The sequence below is a fragment of the Salvelinus namaycush genome, chromosome 26 (assembly GCF_016432855.1).
Source record: "Salvelinus namaycush isolate Seneca chromosome 26, SaNama_1.0, whole genome shotgun sequence".
In the NCBI taxonomy this organism is placed as follows: Eukaryota; Metazoa; Chordata; class Actinopteri; order Salmoniformes; family Salmonidae; genus Salvelinus; species Salvelinus namaycush.
The window spans coordinates 4,392,615-4,413,601 of record NC_052332.1 but is presented as its reverse complement, the minus strand read 5'-3'; the positions used below and the strand labels follow the sequence as shown (position 1 = coordinate 4,413,601).

At 41.8% G+C, this 20,987-nt stretch overlaps 1 protein-coding gene across 9 annotated transcripts in view; it reads left to right on the top strand.

The window, feature by feature from the left end:
- LOC120020916 (zinc finger MIZ domain-containing protein 2-like) overlaps positions 1-20,987 on the top strand; it is a 40,115-nt gene that overhangs the window by 7,042 nt on the left and 12,086 nt on the right. For all 9 annotated transcript variants that reach the window (XM_038964544.1, XM_038964540.1, XM_038964539.1 and 6 more), the window contains exons 2-7: positions 14,084-14,136; positions 14,344-14,434; positions 15,246-15,360; positions 15,736-15,926; positions 19,844-20,015; positions 20,626-20,874. In XM_038964544.1, the coding sequence (XP_038820472.1) occupies positions 14,385-14,434; positions 15,246-15,360; positions 15,736-15,926; positions 19,844-20,015; positions 20,626-20,874 (777 nt within the window). In that variant the 5' untranslated portion in view covers positions 14,084-14,136; positions 14,344-14,384. The remainder of the gene's footprint in view (positions 1-14,083; positions 14,137-14,343; positions 14,435-15,245; positions 15,361-15,735; positions 15,927-19,843; positions 20,016-20,625; positions 20,875-20,987) is intronic.

Below are 20,987 nucleotides of genomic sequence, written 5' to 3'. Positions count from 1 at the left end.
GGCAATATTAACCTGGTGAAATTGTGTCACGTCTCTTGCGTTCATTGCACGCAGAGTCAGGGTATATGCAACAGTTTGGGCTGCCTGGCTCATTGCGAACTAATTTGCCAGACTTTTACGTAATTATGACACAACATTGAAGGTTGTGCAATGTAAAAGGAATATTTAGACTTAAGGATGCCACCTGTTAGATAAAATACGGAACGGTTCCGTATTTCACTGAAAGAATAAACGTTTTGTTTTCGAGATGATAGTTTCCGGATTTGACCATATTAATGAGCTAAGGCTCGTATTTCTGTGTGTTATAATTAAGTCTATGATTTGATAGAGCAGTCTGAGCGATGGTAGGCAGCAGCAGGCTCGTAAGCATTCATTCAAACAGCACTTTAGTGCGTTTTGCCAGCAGCTTTTCGCAATGCTTCAAGCATTGAGCTGTTTGATTTCAAGCCTATCAACTCCCGAGATTAGGCTGGTGTAACCGATGTGAAATGGCTAGCTAGTTAGCGGGGTGCGCGCTAATAGCGTTTCAAACGTCACTCGCTCTGAGACTTGGAGAAGTTGTTCCCCTTGCTCTGCATGGGTAACGCTGCTTCGAGGGTGGCTGTTGTCGATGTGTTCCTGGTTCGAGCCCAGGTTGGAGCGAGGAGAGGGACGGAAGCTATACTGTTACACTGGCAATACTAAAGTGCCTATAAGAACATCCAATAGTCAAAGGTATACGAAATACAAATGGTATAGAGAGAAATAGTCCTATAATTCCTATAATAACTACAACCTAAAACTTCCTACCTGGGAATATTGAAGACTCATGTTAAAAGGAACCACCAGCTTTCATATGTTCTCATGTTCTGAGCAAGGAACTTAAACGTTAGCTTTCTTACATGGCACATATTGCACTTTTACTTTCTTCACCAACACTTTGTTTTTGCATTATTTAAACCCAATTGAACATGTTTAATTATTTATTTGAGGCTAAATTGATTTTATTGATGTATTATATTAAGTTAAAATAAGTGTTCATTCAGTATTGTTGTAATTGTCATTACTACAAAAAAATAAAATAAAAATTGATCGGCCGATTTAATCGGTATCGGCTTTTTTGGTCCTCCAATAATCGGTATCAGTATCGGCGTTGAAAAATCATAATCGGTCGACCTCTAGTCATGACAGTAGCATAGGCCTAACTGGCACAAAGTTACCATGATGAGATGATGGGTCTACATGAATTGTGAACTGTGCTCCATACTGAGATGGGCTGTCTGTCCCCACCCTGAGTGTTGATGATTCATCACGTAGAGAGAAGGCAGAAGAAAAGCTACATTTAAACATTGCATACAATAACTTTTCCATTCCATTTGACCTCATGCTGTTCACATAATTTATTCGAATTGACCGATTTTTCTCAGTTATTTATCCCGGGTAAGGGAGTGGTTTTGGGTGGTAAATCTTGCTAACCAGGTTCCTGACAGTGTTCTGAGGTCATTTCTGATTGCCTTTCCACCGGCTGCATACCCATAGATACGTAATGACATAAGATACCCAATTTTAAATTCTCCTGACAAGTGAATGAATTGTGTATGGAGGACTTACTGCTGCTAGTAGCTCTACTCGCACTGAGTAACATAGACAGGATATTATAGATATTGAAACCTGTGTGTGCGGCTCGGTCAGTGAGTCAGAAATGTGGGTGGGACTCCCTCTGACACACATAGCTGTTCTGTCTCCATGCAAAACCCCCTCAGAAAGCAGTGACGCAGCTGACGGAGGCACACGTGTTGTCTATGTAAGAGGGAAAACGAGGTAGTGGTTGGACAGTCAGGTGGTGTTTTGGTCTGGGAGAGATGGTAGTGCGAGGAGAGGGGGAATGAGAGGGAACAGTGTGTTCTGTTCATCACATCACTGGAACAGTCTGAGCTACTATTCCCTCACAAGCGCACTGACACAAGGTTGAAGGGGGGCAATTCCATGGTAGCGTAATTGCTCTGAGACTCATTCTTAAAATGTGTGCCAAACAAACATTGATTTAAAAGTTTAACGAACATACAACTCTATGCAGAAGTACACTTAACAATTTTTTTAATTGAAAATGTTAAACATTTACTGGAATTTCGGTCAAATACTTTTTTTTTTCGTGGACACAATGTAACATCTTTTAATAATTCGTAGTAGATATTTAGCGGTTAAGTTTCAATGATGTCTGCAGTAAGAATGGGGTGTCGGCTATGACATGACACATTGACTCTCTCTTGATCTCTCTTGATTATTGAACTACAGTAATGGAATTTGTGGTAATGGAATTTCATCATGGGTCCCTGATCTGTACGACACACAAATACATAATTATTGATATGAATGTAATTCTCTTCGTGGTGATGTACCCTAAATATGTACACAAGGTAGAAATATGCAATATCTTCCTTAGTATATTTGGGTGTTCTACTACAAACTGGCTATTATTTTAATGAGCTCTGCCCCTAAAAAAGACCCAATTTGGTTGGTCCAGACCAAATCTGAAACAATCGTAGATGTCTGATTCACAAATTTGGACATCAAAGTACAGCATAACACAATACTGAACAGTAGTGTACAGTAACGTATAGTTTAGGGCTGACCCCATTTAGTCGATTGTTTGGTCATTAGGCTGTTGGTTGACCGAGAATTTCTTTAGTCAGAGCAGTTGCAAAAAAAATTGTCTTGATTGACACATGTCTCAGTGGACTAATCCATTGCGGAGGCCGAAGGGATGGCACACCAGTATCAGCAGTAGTACATTTACCATGAATTCCCACTTGTAATCAACAATGTTTGTTTGATTACCATAATTTCTGTTAATGCATTCAATCTGGGGCACAACTTTGGTTTTTGAAGTGGGGGTGGGGGGACATTATTTTTTATATAAGTACAAAAGTGTGTATATTTTATTTATTAGGGATGCACGATATATCGGTGAACATATCGGAATCGGCCGACATTAGCTAAAAATGCCAACATCGGTATCGGACCGATGTTAAAAACCGATGTCAAAGCTACAGTGCATACCTATATAACGTAGGTACATGACGTACACGTGCAACACTGCATTCCTAGCCTAGCCCATGATGTTTGCTGTGTGGATCTAGCAGTCAACACGTTGAGCAGTCATTTCAAAGAGTAAGAACATTTCAGCGAGGCAACTCAAAGGCGATTAACGCCAAGATAATGGGATTTATTGCCCTTGACAGTCAACCGTTCTGTCGTGGGTGATGTTGTCTTTCGCCGACTGGTCGAGGACCGGTATACACTACCAAGTGCACTATTTTTCAGATGTTGCCTTACCAGAGTTACACAGTAATAGCGGCACTGCTATTAGCTTCACGACATACGGAATGCCGTTTGGGTCTTTCGTGTCAAAAATGATACAGTAGCACTGTAAAAGCTGTACAAAAATGTCTGCAAACAGCCACGGACGATGTGTTTACAATACTGCGTTGGTAATAAAGCATTATTTGTTCGACCGCAACTTCTGGGGTAGCTAGCTTTAGCTTGGTACCTAGCCAGCACCAATACAACCAGCCTGAAAACAATGACCAGTAGAAACTGCAGTCATTTTCATTATACTTAGCAATGATTTAGGAATCCTTGTGAGTAAATATTAGCTAGGTTTCTACTTGTTGTTAGCCTATTGAAATTGAACAGCTAGCCAGCTACTTAAACCCGTTGCCCAAAGTTAAAGTTATAAGCAGCCAGCTTGCTTCATCTGGCTAGTGAGGCTCGACCGGACCGGGTTATGTATTGTGAAGCTAGCCACAATAAGGATTAGACACAACAGTGGACTTTGCGGTTTGCCTTCAAAATAAAAGTATGTCATTGACAGTGACGCAAATTATTACAAATAGTAGAATTATGCCATACTTTTATTTTGAAGGCTAACCGAAAAATCCACTATTGTGGCTAATACTTGTGGCAAGCTTCATATAGATGGGTCCGACCACCATTTATCAAATAAGAACTGTCTTATAAATTAGGGTTATTTTAGATGACACCAAGCTATGTAGTTAGCTGGGTAACTATAGCTACTGAAACAGATTATGTTGTTTTGCTATGTTTTTGTGGAAGAACATTGTTTGCATCCATGCGCTAGCTAGCTTTCTTTATGACCAGCACTGTAGGTGCAAGAGAACTTTACCAGCATCATAGCATACGTATCGATGAATCATTGTGACATATGAAATACGAGTGGCTGTGTAATAACTACGTAAAGAAAATGTATGAATCGCGTTAAACTATTTGTATTTATTATAGATCCCCCATTAGCTGCTGCCTACATTCACAGATTTCACAACACTGTGCCCTCAGGCCCCTACTCCACCACTACCACATATCTACAGTACTAAATCCGTGTGTGTGTGTGCGCATGTCTGTGCCAATGTTTGTGTTTCTTCACAGTCCATGCTGTTCCATAAGGTGTTTTTTAAAATCTAATTTTACTGCTTGTGTCAGTTACTTAATCTGGAATAGAGTTCCATGTAGTCATGGCTCTATATAGTACTGTGTGCCTCCCATAGTCTGTTCTGGACTTGGGGACTGTGAAGAGACCTCTTGTGGCATGTCTTGTGGGGTATGCATGGGTGTCCGAGCCTTGTGCCAGTAGTTTAGACAGACAGCTCGGTTCATTCAACATGTCAATACCTCTCATAAATAAAAGTAGTGATGAAGTCAATCTCTCCTCCACTTTCAGCCAGGAGAAATGTACATGTATATTATTAATATTAGCTCTCTGTGTACGTCTAAGGGCCAGCCGTGCTGCCCTGTTCTTAGGCAATTGCAATTTTCCTTAGTCTTTTTTTGTGGCACCTGACCACACGACTGAACAGTAGTCAAGGTGCGACAACTAGGGCCTGTAGGACCTGCCTTGATGATAGCTTTGTTAAGAAGGCAGAGCATCGCTTTATTATAGACAGACTTCTCCCCATCTTAGCTACTACAGCATCAATATGTTTTGACTGTGACAGTTTACAATCTAGTGTTACTCCAAGCAGTTTAGTCATTTCAACTTGCTCAATTTCCACATTTTATTTATTACAAGATTTAGTTGAGGGTTAAGGTTTAGTGAGTGTTTTGTTCCAACTACAACTAAAAGCATTGTATAAATATTTATGGCTAACTTGTTCCTTGCCACCCACTCTGAAACTAACTGCAGCTCTTTGTTGGGTGTTGCAGTCATTTCAGTCGCTGTAGTAGCTGATGTGTATAGTGTTGAGTCATCTGCATACATAGACACTCTGGCTTTACTCAGTCAGTGGCATGTCGTTAGTAAAAAGCAAGAGGCCTACACAGCAACCCTGGGGAATTCCTGATTCGAACAGGATTATATTTGATAGACTTCCATTAAAGGACACCCTCTGTGTTCTGTTAGACATGTAACTATTTATTCACATTATAGCAGGGGGTGTAAAGCCATAACATATACATTTTTCCAGCAGCAGACTATGATCAATAATGTCAAAAGCCACACTGAAGTCTAACAGTAAGTTTTACTGGTATTATGTGACTTGCAGTCATATTCAGGTCCTGATCGGTCAAGAAACTTATTTGACACGTCACATTATGTTATTTGATGTGTGTCTTTGTTGACATGCAAAGATCCAAACGGCGTTCCAAAGAAATCCTGGTTAAGAATTAAACGACTGAACAAATGAACAACAAAACAGCAGAGCAAGTTAGTGAAAGATGGGTTTTGATTATGTTTTACTGGTAGTGTGTGTGTAACCTTTATTTAACTAGGCAAGTCGGTTAAGAACAAATTCTTATTTACAATGAAGGCCCCGACGACGCTGGGCAAATTGTGCGCCGCCCTATAGGACACCCAATCACGTCCAGATGTGATACAGCCTGAATTCGAACCAGGGACTGTAATGACACCTCTTGCACTGAGATGTAGTGCCTTAGACCGCTGCGCCTGTGTGTGTGTGTGTGTGTGTTAACTATTTAATTGTACAAGAATGCTTAAAAGGTCGCAAAAATGTTAAATATTGGTTATCGGTATAATTTTTTGGGGGCAAGGAAAATATTGGGTATCGGTATCAGCAAAAAAATTCATATCGGTGCATCACAAATATACATACACTTACTTCACCTGGAATACTTTCCCAACATTCTTGAAGGAGTTCCCACTTATGCTGAGCACTTTTGGGCTGCTTTTACTTCACTTTGCGGTCCAACTCATCCCAAACCAGCACAATTGGGTTGAGGTCGGGTGATTGAGAGGCCAGGTCATCTGATGCAGCACTCCATCACTCTCCTTCTAGGTCAAATAGTTTTTACACAGCCTGGAGGTGTGTTGGGTCATTATCCGGTTGAAAATCAAATGTTAGTCCCACTAAGCGCAAACCAGTTGGAATGGTGTTTCGCTATAGAATGCTATGGTAGCCATGCTGTTTAAAACTTCTTGACGCACGGATCCCGTTACCGGGATCATTTATCAACAACAACCGCTAAACTGCAGAGCGCAAAATAAAAAAATAAATACAAATAAAGTATTTATAATCATGAAATCACAAGTGAAATATACCAAAACACAGCTTAGCTTGTTGTTAATCCACCTATCGTGTCAGATTTTGAAAATATGCTTTACAGCGAAAGCAATCCAAGCGTTTGAGTTTATCAATCACTAGACAAAACACTAAGAACAGCTAGCCTTAAATTAGCTTGGTAACGAAAGTCAGAAAAGCAATAAAATTAATCGCTTACCTTTGATAATCTTCAGATGTTTGTACTCACGAGACGCACAGTTACACAATAAATGTTATTTTTGTTCGATAAAGATTAGTTTTATAACCAAAAACCGCCATTTGGTTTGGCGCGTTATGTTCAGAAAACCACAGGCTCGTTCCGGTCCTGAAGGGCAGACAAATTCCAAAAAGTATCCGTAATGTTCGTAGAAACATGTCAAAGGTTTTTTATAATCAATCCTCAGGTTGTTTTTAACATACATAATCGATAATATTTCAACCGGACGGTAACCTATTCAATACTACAGAGAAAGAAAATGTTGAGCTACATCTGTCGCGAGCAGGAACTAATCAAAGGACACCTGACGTGTTTTGAAAAATGTCGCTCATTTTTCAAAATTAAAGCTTGAAACTATGTCTAAAGCCTGGTCACAGCCTGAGGAAGCCATTGGAAAATGAATCTGGTTGATACCCCTTTAAATGGAGGAGGGGCAGGCAACGGAACAGGGATTTTTCCAAATAAAAAGCACTTCCGGGTTGGATTTCCTCAGATTTTCGCCTGCAAAATCAGTTCTGTTATACTCACAGACAATGTTTTGACAGTTTTGGAAACTTTAGAGTGTTTTCTATCCTAATCTGTCAATTATATGCATATTCTAGCATCCGCACCTGAGAAATAGTCCGTTTACCTTGGGAAAATTTGGACTCGTCAGACCAAAGGACAGATTTCCACCGGTCTAATGTCCATTGCTCATGTTTCTTGCCCCAAGCAAGTCTCTTATTATTGGTGTCCTTTTAGTAGTGGTTTCTTTTCAGCAATTCGACCATGAAGGCCTGATTTCACGCAGTCTCCTCTGGACAGTTTATGTTGATGTGTCTGTTACTTGAACTCTGTATTTGGGCTGCAATTTCTGAGGCTGGTAACTCTAATGAACTTATCCTCTGCAGCAGTGGTAACTCTGGGTCTTCCTTTCCTGTGGCGGTCCTCATTAGAGCAAGTTTCATCAAAGCGTTTGATGGATTTTGCGACTGCGCAGTTCTTGAAATGTTCCGCATTGACTGACCAAGTCTTAAATTAATAATGGAGTGTCGTTTCTCTTTGCTTATTTTAGCTGTTCTTGCCATAATATGGACTTGGTCTTTTACCAAATACAGAACTTATGTTTCACTGTTGGATTACTCCAATATATTGGTATCACTCCACGGCCACGGCGGAGGGATACACCCGAGGTGAGGATTTATAGATTTACTCCCGTGTACACCTGTGTCACGGCTGGGGTCAACTCCTATATATTAAATTTTTTATTTCACCTTTATTTAACCAGGTAGGCTAGTTGAGAACAAGTTCTCATTTACAACTGCGACCTGGCCAAGATAAAGCAAAGCAGTGCGACACAACAACAGAGTTACACGTAGAATAAACAAACTTTCCCCTGCAGAATGTAAGAGTATCGTGGTGGGCTTCCATTATTGGAGGACCCAAAAAAACGGATACCGAATAATCTGCCGTTAAAAAAACAACATATTTGTAATAATGACAATTACAACAATACTGAATGAACAATGAACACTTATTTTAACTTCATATAATACATCAATAAAATTAATTATGAAACATGTTCAATTTGGTTTAAATAAAGCAAAAACAAAGTGTTGGAGAAGAAATTAAAAGTGCAATATGTGCCATGTAAAAAAGCTAATGTTTAAGTTCCTTGCTCAGAACATATGAAATCTGGTGGTTCCTTTTAACATGAGTCTTCAATATTCCCAGGTAAGACGTTTTAGGTTGTAGTTATTATAGGACTATTTCTCGCTATACCATTTGTATTTCATATACCTTTGACTATTGGATGTTCTAATAGTTACTTTAGTATTGCCAGCCTAATCTCGGGAGTTGATAGGCTTGAAGTCATAAACAGCACAATGCTTGAAGCATTGCGAAGAGCTGCTGGCAAACGCAGTAAAGTGCTGTTTGAATGAATGCTTACGAGCCTGCTGCTGCCTACCACTGCTCAGACTGCTCTATCAAATCATAGATTTAATTATAATATAATAACACACAAAGAAAGATGCGCAGGGTCCCTGCTCATCTGCGTGAACGTGCCTTAGGCATGCTGCAAGGAGGCATGAGGACTGCAGATGTGGCCAGGGCAATAAATTGCAATGTCTGTACTGTGAGACGCCTAAAACAGCACTACAGGGAGACAGGACGGACAGCTGATCGTTCTCGCAGTGGCAGACCACGTGTAACAACACCTGCACAGGATCGGTACATCTGAACATCACACCTGCGGGACAGGTACAGGATGGCAACAACGACTGCCCGAGTTACACCAGGAACGCACAATCCCTCCATCAGTGCTCAGATTGTCCGCAATAGGCTGAGAGTGGCTGGACCCTAACCCTCACCAGACATCACAGGCAACAACGTCGCCTATGGGCACAAACCCAATGTCGCTGGACCAGACAGGACTGGCAAAAAGTGCTCTTCACTGACGAGTCGCGGTTTTGAGGTGGAGGGTCCGTCATGGTCTGGGGCGGTGTGTCACAGCATCATCGGACTGAGCTTGTTGTCATTGTAGGCAATTTCAACGCCCTGCGTTACACGGAAGACATCCTCCTCCCTCATGTGTTACCCTTCCTACAGGCTCATCCTGACATGACCTTCCAGCATGACAATGCCACCAGCCATACTGCTCGTTCTGTGCGTGATTTCCTACAAGACAGGAATGTCAGTGTTCTGCCATGGCCAGCGAAGAGCCCGAGTCTCAATCCCATTGAGCACGTCTGGGACCTGTTGGATCGGAGGGTGAGGGCTTGGGCCATTCCCCCCCAGAAATGTCCGGGAACTTGCAGGTGCCTTGGTGGAAGAGTGGGATAACATCTCCCAGCAAGAACTGGCAAATCTGGTGCAGTCCATGAGAAGGAGATGCACTGCAGTACTTAATGCAGCTGGTGGCCACACCAGATACTTTTTAAAAGCATTCCAGGTGACTACCTCATGAAGCTGGTTGAGAGAATGCCAAGAGTGTGCAAAGCTGTCATCAAGTCAAAGGGTGGCTACTTTGAAAAACTTTTTTTGGGGGGGTTACTACATTATTCCATATGTGTTATTTCATAGTTTTGATGTCTTCACTATTGTTCTACAATGTAGAAAATAGTAGTAAAAAAAAAAAAAAAAAAACCTTGAATGAGTAGGTGTGTCAACTTTTGTGTGTATAGATATTTTTGGGGATCCAGTCGGATAAACACTCCAAACAACCTCCCTGGCCACCCTGAGGCGTCTGCATGGTCGTAAAGCACACTATTGCCTCGTTTTGTATCACATTCAATGATAACTGGGGGGGACAAAAATGCAAAATCAGAATGTGGTGGGGGGAGTTATTAGTCTTTTACAGTTCTCATTGTTGTAGTGGACACATTGTTTGCAGAGCGCACAACCTAGGCTACACTTGTGAGAAACAAGTTTTGGTTTATTTCATTCCATTTACAAGTTGTCAATTTATTCGTTGTGTTTTTTGTTTTGAGCGCGCCTGTCGATGTTGAGTATGGAGGACGCACATCTGATTACGCATAGAAGTAAGGCTACCTGGCCTGCGCGCAAATGTAGGCTTATAAATGTGCCCATTTGATGGGGATCTGATAGTATTGTATTTCTGATTTTCTTAACTCACCACCGAAAATTAGCCGTGGAGTTTCTCCGGAGTCATTTTTTCTTCACCTCAAATAGCAAGTAAATGAACTCTGTTTTTACATCCATTGCATGACAATAGTTCCTCAATGTAGCCTATTAGAACTATATTTCAGAGCTCTCTCCCTTTCGATAACCACTCCTTTTGAAAGGGGGAAAAAATGTCATGCTCTGATCAGGTGGAAATGTCATAAAATAGGCCTACTTGAATACTTCTCATCCCTTGCTCAAATACAGCTGTGTCTGTCTGGAGCACTGTGGTGCAGAAAACTGAGGGTCCAGAATATTTTCTACAATGTTGCAAGTTTGTTAGCATAAGCTGGCTGGACCAAATTGATAGTTTCATGTTCTTTGCAGACAGGCCATGCGTAGCCAATGTGATTTGTTTTATCAGGATATTGTCTACCTGCAGGCTTCATGTCTTTATTTGTTTGCTTTGTAGGCTATTTGACATAGTTGGCAATAGCAATAGAAGTTACTTTTAGATTTGTATAATTTTAATTCAGATATATTTAGTATTAATTACATGACAATGATTTTGAGATACGAAGACTATTTTAAAATAAATGAATGTGCATATGAAAATCATAAATGGCACGCAGATTGGTAGATAAAGAAAATTGGCACTCCAAATGGAAAAGGTTGCCGACCCCAGGTGTAGTCTATTACCGTCAACTTCTGGAGCGTAAGAGACAATTTATGCTTGATCTGAAAATGTGGTCAGAGGCACCATATGGATGGTGTGACGAAATAGCGGAGCCTCTGACGGCAGGCAGAGGCCAAATTGAGCTCCGTACCGCATCATCATGTGCCTCTCAAATTTTGTAACAATGCAGAGGGCTCTGAATAGCTCCGCATTGACATGATTGGTGGGCGGGAGGTCTTGTATAAACACAAACTCACTTCCTTGACAACTTCCTTTACAACGGCTCTGTTTTTCTCTGCGAAATGTAAAAAGTATGTATACCCTGACTTCTGTAGAGGCCATATCACCATAAATGCTGCATGGCCAATGCAGACATTGGATGGACCACGCAGAACCTTTAATGTCAGTATCTGTGAAGACACATAGGGTGTGTCTATATATGGAAAAATACGTTTTAAAATTTCGATTCGTCGATAGAACAGACTACTCTTGGTCGACCAATATTTTATTTTTTTGTCCGCGACAACCCTAGTATAGTTAAGTACATTCTGGTGTACTCAACTATACATTACTTTACTCTGTGCTGTACTGTACTAAACTATACTTTTCTTTACTGTCCAAACTTGTGAACCTAACTGTAGTTTTACTATGATTTCCAGTTGTAGCGAATTCTAAATTGCACAAATTCGGTTACCATGTCGTCCAGTTTAGGTCCGTAGGCAGCTTCCTCATTTGCTGTTCTCTTAAATTCTCTTAGCTTTCAATTTGTCACCAAATTTAACATGCTCCTATGAACTTCATGTTGGGTCCTTCACGGAAATGGCCAGGGAACTAATATCGATATAGAAGGTGTCTGTTTGGTAACTGTCACTCTACATAGGGCGGCAGGTAGCCTAGTGGTTAGAGCGTTGGGCCAGTAACCGAAAGATTGCTAGATCGAATTCCCGAGTTGACAAGGTAAAAATCTGTTCTGCCCCTGAAAAATGCAGTCAACCCACTGTTCCTAGGCCGTCATTGTAAATAAGAATTTGTTCTTAACGGACTTGCTTAGTTCAATAAAGGTTAATTAAAAATAATATCCCCCCCCACACACACACACACACAATCAAATATTATTTGTCACATGCATCGTATACAGCAGGTTTGGAATTTAGTGAAATGCTTACTTACAAGCCCTTAACCAACAATGCAGTTTAAAGAAAATACCTAAAAAAAAGTAACATAATTAAAGCGCAACAGTAAAATAACAATAGCGAGGCTAATATACACACACTGCTCCATCTGCGGGGTGTCTGACCCAATTCTGTGAGGAGAGTAACACTGACGTTGGCAACAAATTGGGGAAAGGGGATATCTAGTCTGCATAACTGAATGCATTCAACCGAAATGTGTCTTCCGCATTTAACCCAGCCCCGCTGAATCAGAGGTGCGGGGGTGCTGCCTTAATCCACATCCACGTAACTGTCCCAATGCTCTAACTGCTAGGCTACCTGCCGCCACTTTAGCCTGTCAATTAGCGGAGTGTCGTGGAAATTCACAACTATGGACTTTTCCCTCACAGGAGTTTACTCTGAGATTAAGCGTAATTTACTGCGAAAGAGAGAGATCGGGATGGAGAGGGTGATTAAGGGGAAATTGTATTGAAAGCCTGCTCTCTCGGCAGTTAACGAGCTTGTATGTGTTTCAGGGTTTCTATGAGTAAAATGTTGCGCCAGACACACGCAACGTGTGCATTTAACGAGTTCTGTTGCGCAATTTTAGAGATTAGAATATCTTTCCACGTTTACTTTTCCTCAGCCAACAAGAGTAAGGAACAGCAAAATCACTAGCCGATGTCAATGTAGGCCTACCATCCCCCATAGGTGAAACGTGGATATATTCTATTGGTTAGCTTGCTGTTCTGTGCGAGGAAGAAATTACCCATTCAAACAAACTGGACAGTTGTGGGACGATAGAGCCCATATTCATGCAACCAGTGAGCTAAGAAAAACAAAAACGTAAGAAGCAATGAGGCTCATGCAACAGATCAGAACATTTAGCTTCAAATGTTGATAAACTATTATTTATTCACATTATAAGCGCAGCAGTGTAAGGCAGTAAATTGGCTACGCATAAATGTTAGTTCCATAATGCAATTAGCCGGGAAACATTGTCAAAAGCGAACCGCACCATGCGAGCGGTTTCATGAGACTGAGATTAAAATATCTGTTTAGAAATTTGGATAAAGGGGAGCTCTAAAGGTGCGACAACTAGCATGGGTTTCTAATATTACTAGGATTGTGCCTTTGGCTACTGGACAATGGAAGTTTGATTTGAAAACCAATAGAACATGAGAGAAATAGGCTATACTGGTTTTAATGGCATTCTCCAGCCTATAAAATAATTGCCTGCACGTTTGGTTGTATTTTGTCTAGGCTACTTTGTGAAGCAAGGTAAGCCATGCCTCATATGTAGTAAAACGTTCAGGTTTCAAACAAGTATGCTTTGAAAATGCATACTTCCTCCAGCTCATTGCAAAGTGTTGTGTGATGAGCTGAAGCCTGCCTGCCTACTTTTGCCTAAGTACTTGAATGGCAAATGGGAAGCGAGCTTCAATTACCAGTTGAGAAATAAAACTAGTAGCTCTTTTCAATCATGGCCATCAGTGTTTTTAACACGCGATTGCATTTAGAATTGTTGCGCAATGATGGGGCTAATAAAAGCACGTTTCACGACAGCAGCAACAAACTGTAGCTCTCGCGCTACATCGACTGGTATTTCAATCAATTAATAGGCAAAAATCTATTTTCGCAATGGGATTTATTTTCTTCTCCCTGGCAATTGGCGGTGGCAATTTTATTTATCAGCTCTTCATATATTTTTTGGGCCCAAAAGACGGCTATTAGGGTGTGTAAGGCAGCCGCCTCATTTGCTGTTCTCTTGAATTCCTGTAGAAATCAAAGAGCTAAATTTAGACCCTGCTGCCTGCCCCTCCCTTCTATGAGAACCATTATGCCAGGCAGTAATAGGCTAACTCTTTCTCTCTCTCTCACACAGACCAACAGACAGACCGAGATACACACAGAGCAGAAGCTAAAGGGGAGAGGAAGGTAAGCGTGTGTGTGTGTGTGGCTATGATGGTGGTGAAGTTACTGCTTCAGTTCAATGCGATGAGTCGATTCGATCAGCTTTATTTACATGATATTGTTGATAACAAGAACACGATAATACATGGCATAATGAATAATTACACGATTGAAAAGAACAAGAACACAACAACACATAACATACCGTTTCAATACTTCTCTCTCTCTTAGGCTGCCTGTCAGGGTCTCATTGATCTCCCCCCGTTCCTCCGATGAACCCCCTCAACTCCATGAAACCCGGTCTGCCTCCCACTCCGCACAGGTACACACACACACACTCTGAATGTCTCAGAGAGGAAGTGCTGAGTGCATTGTCCTCAGACAAACCGTTAGTTGTCTTCTGGTTGGCTTTCACCGCTCCCGCTATTGGCTGGGCTCTGAGACTCATTGGCTGCTGCTGGCGCTGGAGCGCTGGTTTCCTGTACCAGCGAGATCACGTCCTGTGATTTCAGTTGAGGGAGTGGAGGGTAACCTCAGCCACACACACACACACACACTCAGGGGCCTCTTGTCAGCAGGGCTACCCTTACCAGTTTCTACGTGACTGCTTTGTTGTTGTTATGGATATGTTGTGTAGTGCCTCTTGAGTATGTGCTGTGGCACAAGTTATTCAACTCTTACAAAGACTCCCACTAGTTTTCCTCTTCAACAAACAAATAGTCTAATGCAGGGGTTCCTAAAGTTTTTCATAACTTTCAATCTGGAAATCTAAGTTCGTTCTAACTGCACTAATCTGAAAAGAACTGTATAGGTGAGAGTACTATGGTATGTATACTTCCACCTACCAGGTATTTGCTTCCCCCTGTCCAGTGTCTGTCTGTATCGAGCGTCTCAGAGTATGAGTGCTGATCTAGGATCAGCCCCCCCCCCCCCATCTTATTCATTTTGATTTAAAACGCAAAACTGATCCTAAATCAGCACCCGGATTCTGACATGCTTGATGCACAAGGCCCAGGTCTTTCACGATCTCAGTGCAGATGGAGAGGAAGCCACATTCACTATTGAGATGCACCCTACTGCTGTACATGAATCCATCCCATAATGCCTTTGCTTCCTGGCTCTATCTTCCTTAGTGACGGTAACTTCCTGTATGACTCTGCCTCCTGGCAACAAGGCACCAATCAACAGCCAGGAGCACTCTCCGTGGTAACTACCGTCTGGGGCGTGACCAATCCCTCGCACAGCCAGGTAACAACCAGCCAATCATGGCTCTCCTCCTTCCTTTCTCTCACCCATCCTTCTTAACTGTCTCTAATCCATCATTCTATCATCCCCTCCTTTCAACCAGTCCATCTATTTATTTAAACTTAATTTATCAAGGAGAGCAAATATCTTTTGCCACGTTCCAGGTTGCCTACATAGCAGCTGTGCACCAAAACTCACAAGGCCTGAATGAAGTGTATAACTATCAGAATCCGCATCAATGGTATTGCAATATATGACATGACAGTCATTAATTGTTTAATATGTAAAGCAGACAGTCTGGGATGTCACATGGCCTTTTTCTTCTTCTCTAACACTTTACTGTTTCCACTACCTCACTTCCTGTGTATCCCCGTCTAGGTGTTTGGAGCGCCCATGGGTCCGGGCGGGAACTCTGGAGGTCACATGATGCAGAGCAGCAGTGGAGGTGGGGGGATGAGTCCCGGTATGAGCCACCAGTACCAGAGCTATGGTGATAAGGGCTACGGACAACCAGGCCTTTACGGCCGCCCCAACACCGCCTATAACCAAGCACCGCCATATGGACAGAGGTAAACATCTTTTGACTTGTTTTTATGGTATATGTTCACCAGGGTCTTGTTTATTGGGCACCAAACATAGTGAAATGTAGACGTACTACCTGGGAAGTGTTCACTAGGCACGAAATGGAAGTAAATAGACTGAAAGAGGGTATGACTACTTGAACATACAGTTGAAGTCGGAAGTTTACATACACCTTAGCCAAATACATTTAAACTCAGTTTTTCACAATTCCTGACATTTAATCAGAGTAAAAATTCCCTGTCTTAGGTCATTTATGATCACCACTTTTATTTTAAGAATGTGAAATGTCAGAATAATAGTAGTGATTTATTTCAGCTTTTATTTCTTTCATCACATTCCCAGTGGGTCAGAAGTTACACTCAATTAGTGTTTGGTAGCATTGCCTTAAACAATTTAAATTTGGGTCAAATGTTACGGGTAGCCTTCCACAAGCTTCCCACAATAAGTTGGGTGAATTTTGGCCCATTCCTCCTGACAGAGCTGGTGTAACTGAGTCAAATTTGTAGGCCTCCTTGTTCGCAAACGCTTTTTCAGTTCTGCCCACAAATGTTCTATAGGATTGAGGTCAGGGCTTTGTGATGGCCACTCCAATATAGAGGTCGACCGATTTATGATTTTTCAATACCGATTATTGGAGGACTAAAAAAAGCCGATGCCGTTTATTTTTATTTATTTATTTATTGATTACAATTTATTTGTAATAATGACAATTACAACAATACTGAATGAACACTTATTTTAACTTAATATAATACATAAATAAAATAAATTTAGCCTGAAATAAATGCAAAAACTAAGTGTTGGAGAAGAAAGTAAAAGTGCAATATGTGTCATGTGAGAAAGCTAACGTTTAAGTTCCTTGCTCAGAACATGAGAACATATGAAAGCTGGTGGTTCCTTTTTAACATGAGTCTTCAATATTCCCAGGTAAGAAGTTTTAGGTTGTAGTTATTATAGGAATTATAGGACTATTTCTCTCTATACCATTTGTATTTCATTAACCTTTGACTATTGGATGTTCTTACAGGCACTTTAGTATTGCCAGTGTAACAGTATAGCTTCCATCCCTCTCCTTGCTCCTGTAACGGATGTGAAATGGCTAGCTAGTTAGCGGGTACGCGCTAATAGCATTTCAATCGGTTACGTCACTTGCTCTGAGACCTGAAGTAGGGTTTCCCCTTGCTCTGCAAGGGCCGCGGCTTTTGTGGAGCGATGGGTAACGACGCTTTGTGGGTGACTGTTGTTGATGTGTTCAGAGGGTCCCTGGTTCGCGTCGGGGCGAGGGGACGTATTAAAGTTATACTGTTACACTCCTTCCTACCAGGGCTCGAACCAGGAACACAACGACAACAGCCACCCTCGAAGCAGCGTTACCCATGCAGAGCAAGGGGAATTTGACGTTTGAAACACTTAGCGCGCATCCCGCTAACTAGCTAGCCATTTCACATCGGTTACACCAGCCTAATCTCGGGAGTTGATAGGCTTGAAGCACAGCGAAGAGCTTCTGGCAAAACGCAGGAAATTGCTGTTTGATTGAATTCTTACGAGCCTGCTGCTGCCTACCACCGCTCAGTTAGACTGCTCTATCAAATCATAGACTTAGTTGTAACATAATAACACACAGAAATACGAGCCTTAGGTCATTAAAATGGTAGATTCCAGAAAGTATCATCTCGAAAACAAGACGTTTATTCTATCAGTGAAATACGGAACCGTTCCGTATTTTATCTAACGGGTGGCATCCATAAGTCTAAATATTCCTGTTACATTGCACAACCTTCAATGTTATGTCATAATTACGTAAAATTCTGGCAAATTAGGCGGCCCAAACTGTTGCATATACACTGACTCTGCGTGCAATGAACGCAAGAAGTGACACAATTTCACCTGGTTAATATTGCCTGCTAACCTGGATTTCTTTTAACTAAATATGCAGGTTTAAAAATATATACTTCTGTGTATTGATTTTAAGAAAGGCATTGATGTTTATGGTTAGGTACACATTGGAGCAACGATACGCACCGCATCGATTATATGCAACGCAGGACACGCTAGATAAACTAGTAATATCATCAATCATGTGTAGTTAACTAGTGATTTATGATTGATTGATCGTTTTTTATAAGATACGTTTAATGCTAGCTAGCAACTTACCTTGGCTTCTACTGCATTCACGTAACAGGCAGGCTCCTAGGGGAGTGCAATGTAATCAGGTGGTTAGAGCGTTGGACTAGTTAACTGTAAGGTTGCAAGATTGAAGGCCGTCATTGAAAATAAGAATGTGTTCTTAATTGACTTGCCTAGTTAAATAAATATTAAATAAAGTTGTAAAAAAATAAAAAAATATCGGCCAAATCGGTCTCCAAAAATACAGATTTCCGATTGTTATGAAAACTTGAAATCGGCCCTAATTAATCGGCCATTCCGATTAATCGGTCAACCTCTACTCCAATACCTTGACTTTGTTGTCCTTAAGCCATTTTGCCACAACTTTGGAAGTATTCTTGGGGTCATTGTCCATTTGGAAGACCCATTTGCAAGCAAGCTTTAACTTCCTGACTGATGTCTTGAGATGTTGCTTCAATATATCCACATAAATTTCCTACCTCATGATGCCATTTATTTTGTGAAGTGTACCAGTCCCTCCTGCAGCAAAGCACCCCCACAACATGATTCTGCCACCCACGTGCTTTACGGTTGGGATGGTGTTCTTCGGCTTGCAAGCCTCCCCCTTTTTCCCCCAAACATAACGATGGTCGTTATGGCCAAACAGTTCAATTTTTTTTCTCCATCAGACCAGAGGACATTTCTCCAAAAAGTACGATCTTTGTCCCCATGTGCAGTTGCAAACCGTAGTCTGGCTTTTTTTAATGACAGTTTTGGAGCAGTGGCTTCTTCCTTGCTGAAAGGCCTTTCAGGTTATGTCGATATAGGACTCATTTTACTGTGGATATAGTGCACTTTTCGCACCAAAGTACGTTCATCTCTAGGAGACAGAACGTGTCTCCTTCCTGAGTGCTATGACATCTGCGTGGTCCCATGGTGTTTATACTTGCATACTATTGTTGGTACATATGAACGTGGTACCTTCAGGCATTTGGAGATTGCTCCCAAGGATGAACCAGACTTGTGGAGGTCTACAATTTTTTTTCTGAGGACTTGGCTGTTTTCTTTTGTTTTTCCCATGATGTCAAGCAAAGAGGCACTGAGTTTGAAGGTAGGCCTTGAAATACATCCAAAGGTACACCTCCAATTGACTCAAATGATGTCAATTAACCTATCAGAAGCTTCTAAAGCCATGACAGCATTTTCTGGAATTTTCCAAGCTGTTTAAAGGCACAGTCAACTTAGTGCATGTAAACTTCTGAGCCACTGGAATTGTGATACAGTGAAATAATCTGTCTGTAAACAATTGTTGGAAAAATGACTTGTGTCATGCACAAAGTAGATGTCCTAATCGATTTGCCAAAACTATAGTTTGTTAACAAGAAATTTGTGGAGTGGTTGAAAAACTAGTTTTAATGACTCCAACCTAAGTGTATATACACTTCTGACTTCAACTGTATATAAGAAACACTAATTTTCGTTTGCAAACTATTTTGCGAAAGTTGTTAATTTTCATTGCCCGAATGAAAACAACCCAGGGCTCCATTCAGTCGGTCAAACACATGGGGATAATGTCAATTGCGTTTCATTAAGTCCTTACGTTCTCTCAATTTGCCTCCTTTTCCAAAACCAGTCGTTGAGAAGCTCAGAGGTCTTTCCCCTCTGACCTTCTCATCCAATGGGTTTGGAGAAGGAGGTGAGGAGAGAGGAATCAAGGAAATGCCATTGTTTATAGTGCTTGACCTTGGGAGTGAGTTCCAAATAATTCTATCTCTCTGTCTCTGTCTGTGTTTCTTAGTTACTCTAATAATGGTGGTGGCGGAGGGGGTATGGGCCAACGCCCTCCCTCTGACTTCACCCAGGCTGCTGCCGCCGCGGTTGCCGCTGCTGCTGCCACGGCGACCGCCACTGCTACGGCTACTGTTGCTGCCATCCAGGAGAAGCAGAATCAGGAACTGAACTATGGCCAGGTATGCGGCTAAGCCTCCTCGTGTGTGCTCACGCGTGTTATAGTTGGGACGATAAACCCCAAATTATCGACACAATGACAACGTGGACATTTTGCTGATATCATTCACTAGCTCTGCCACACACACACACACACACACACACACACACACACACACACACACACACACACACACACTTACTCCAGACTCCAGAGACATGGCTTTGATTAGAGAGAGAACATAAGTCTTTTCTAGCAGACTGTTTACACGTCTACACTCTGTCTCTAGGGAGAAGCCGCACTGTAAATCCTACAGGGAGTCTTCCATCTTTTCCTCTGTCTTCTGCCACAGTATTGTGTATCAGGGTTGGTGTCAAATCGAATTGAAGTCACACATGATTTTCATTTAAAAATGCTAACACATTTCAAATAAATAGTTTCTCCTTTTCAGTTTGAGAATTCATTGAAAATATATGCCCTTTTTTCTATATTTGAATTGGAATTTCTGTTTACTTCCTGAATTAACTGACTTCAATTCGAACCCCAATTCTGCCACTAGGTGTGTGTGCTCTGCGTTTTTATAGCATCTAGCCTCCCTCCCCTCTTGTTCTCCTCCTCTTCTCTCTCTTTAGATGGGTGGAGGCCCCTCCTACAGTACCCAGTTCCTGTCCCACCAGGGCCCGCAGCAGGGTGGCCCCCGTGGCCCCCCGGGCATGAGCCCCAGTGGGATGGTCCAGTCCCGGCCCGGGCAGCACCCCTCCATGGGGGGCATGGTGTACCCCTCGCACCCCTCCCAGGGTCAGGGCCAGAGGATGCCCCAGCAACACCCAGGCTACCCAGGAGTCCAACAACAAGGGCTCAAACGCCCCTACCAATCAGAGGTACAAAGCTGGAAAACACATGGGTGCTTGCAGACACACTAACACACTTCACATAAATTGTTTACTAGTTGCCACACACTCATCCCTTCCATCTCTCCTCCGTCCCTCCCCCA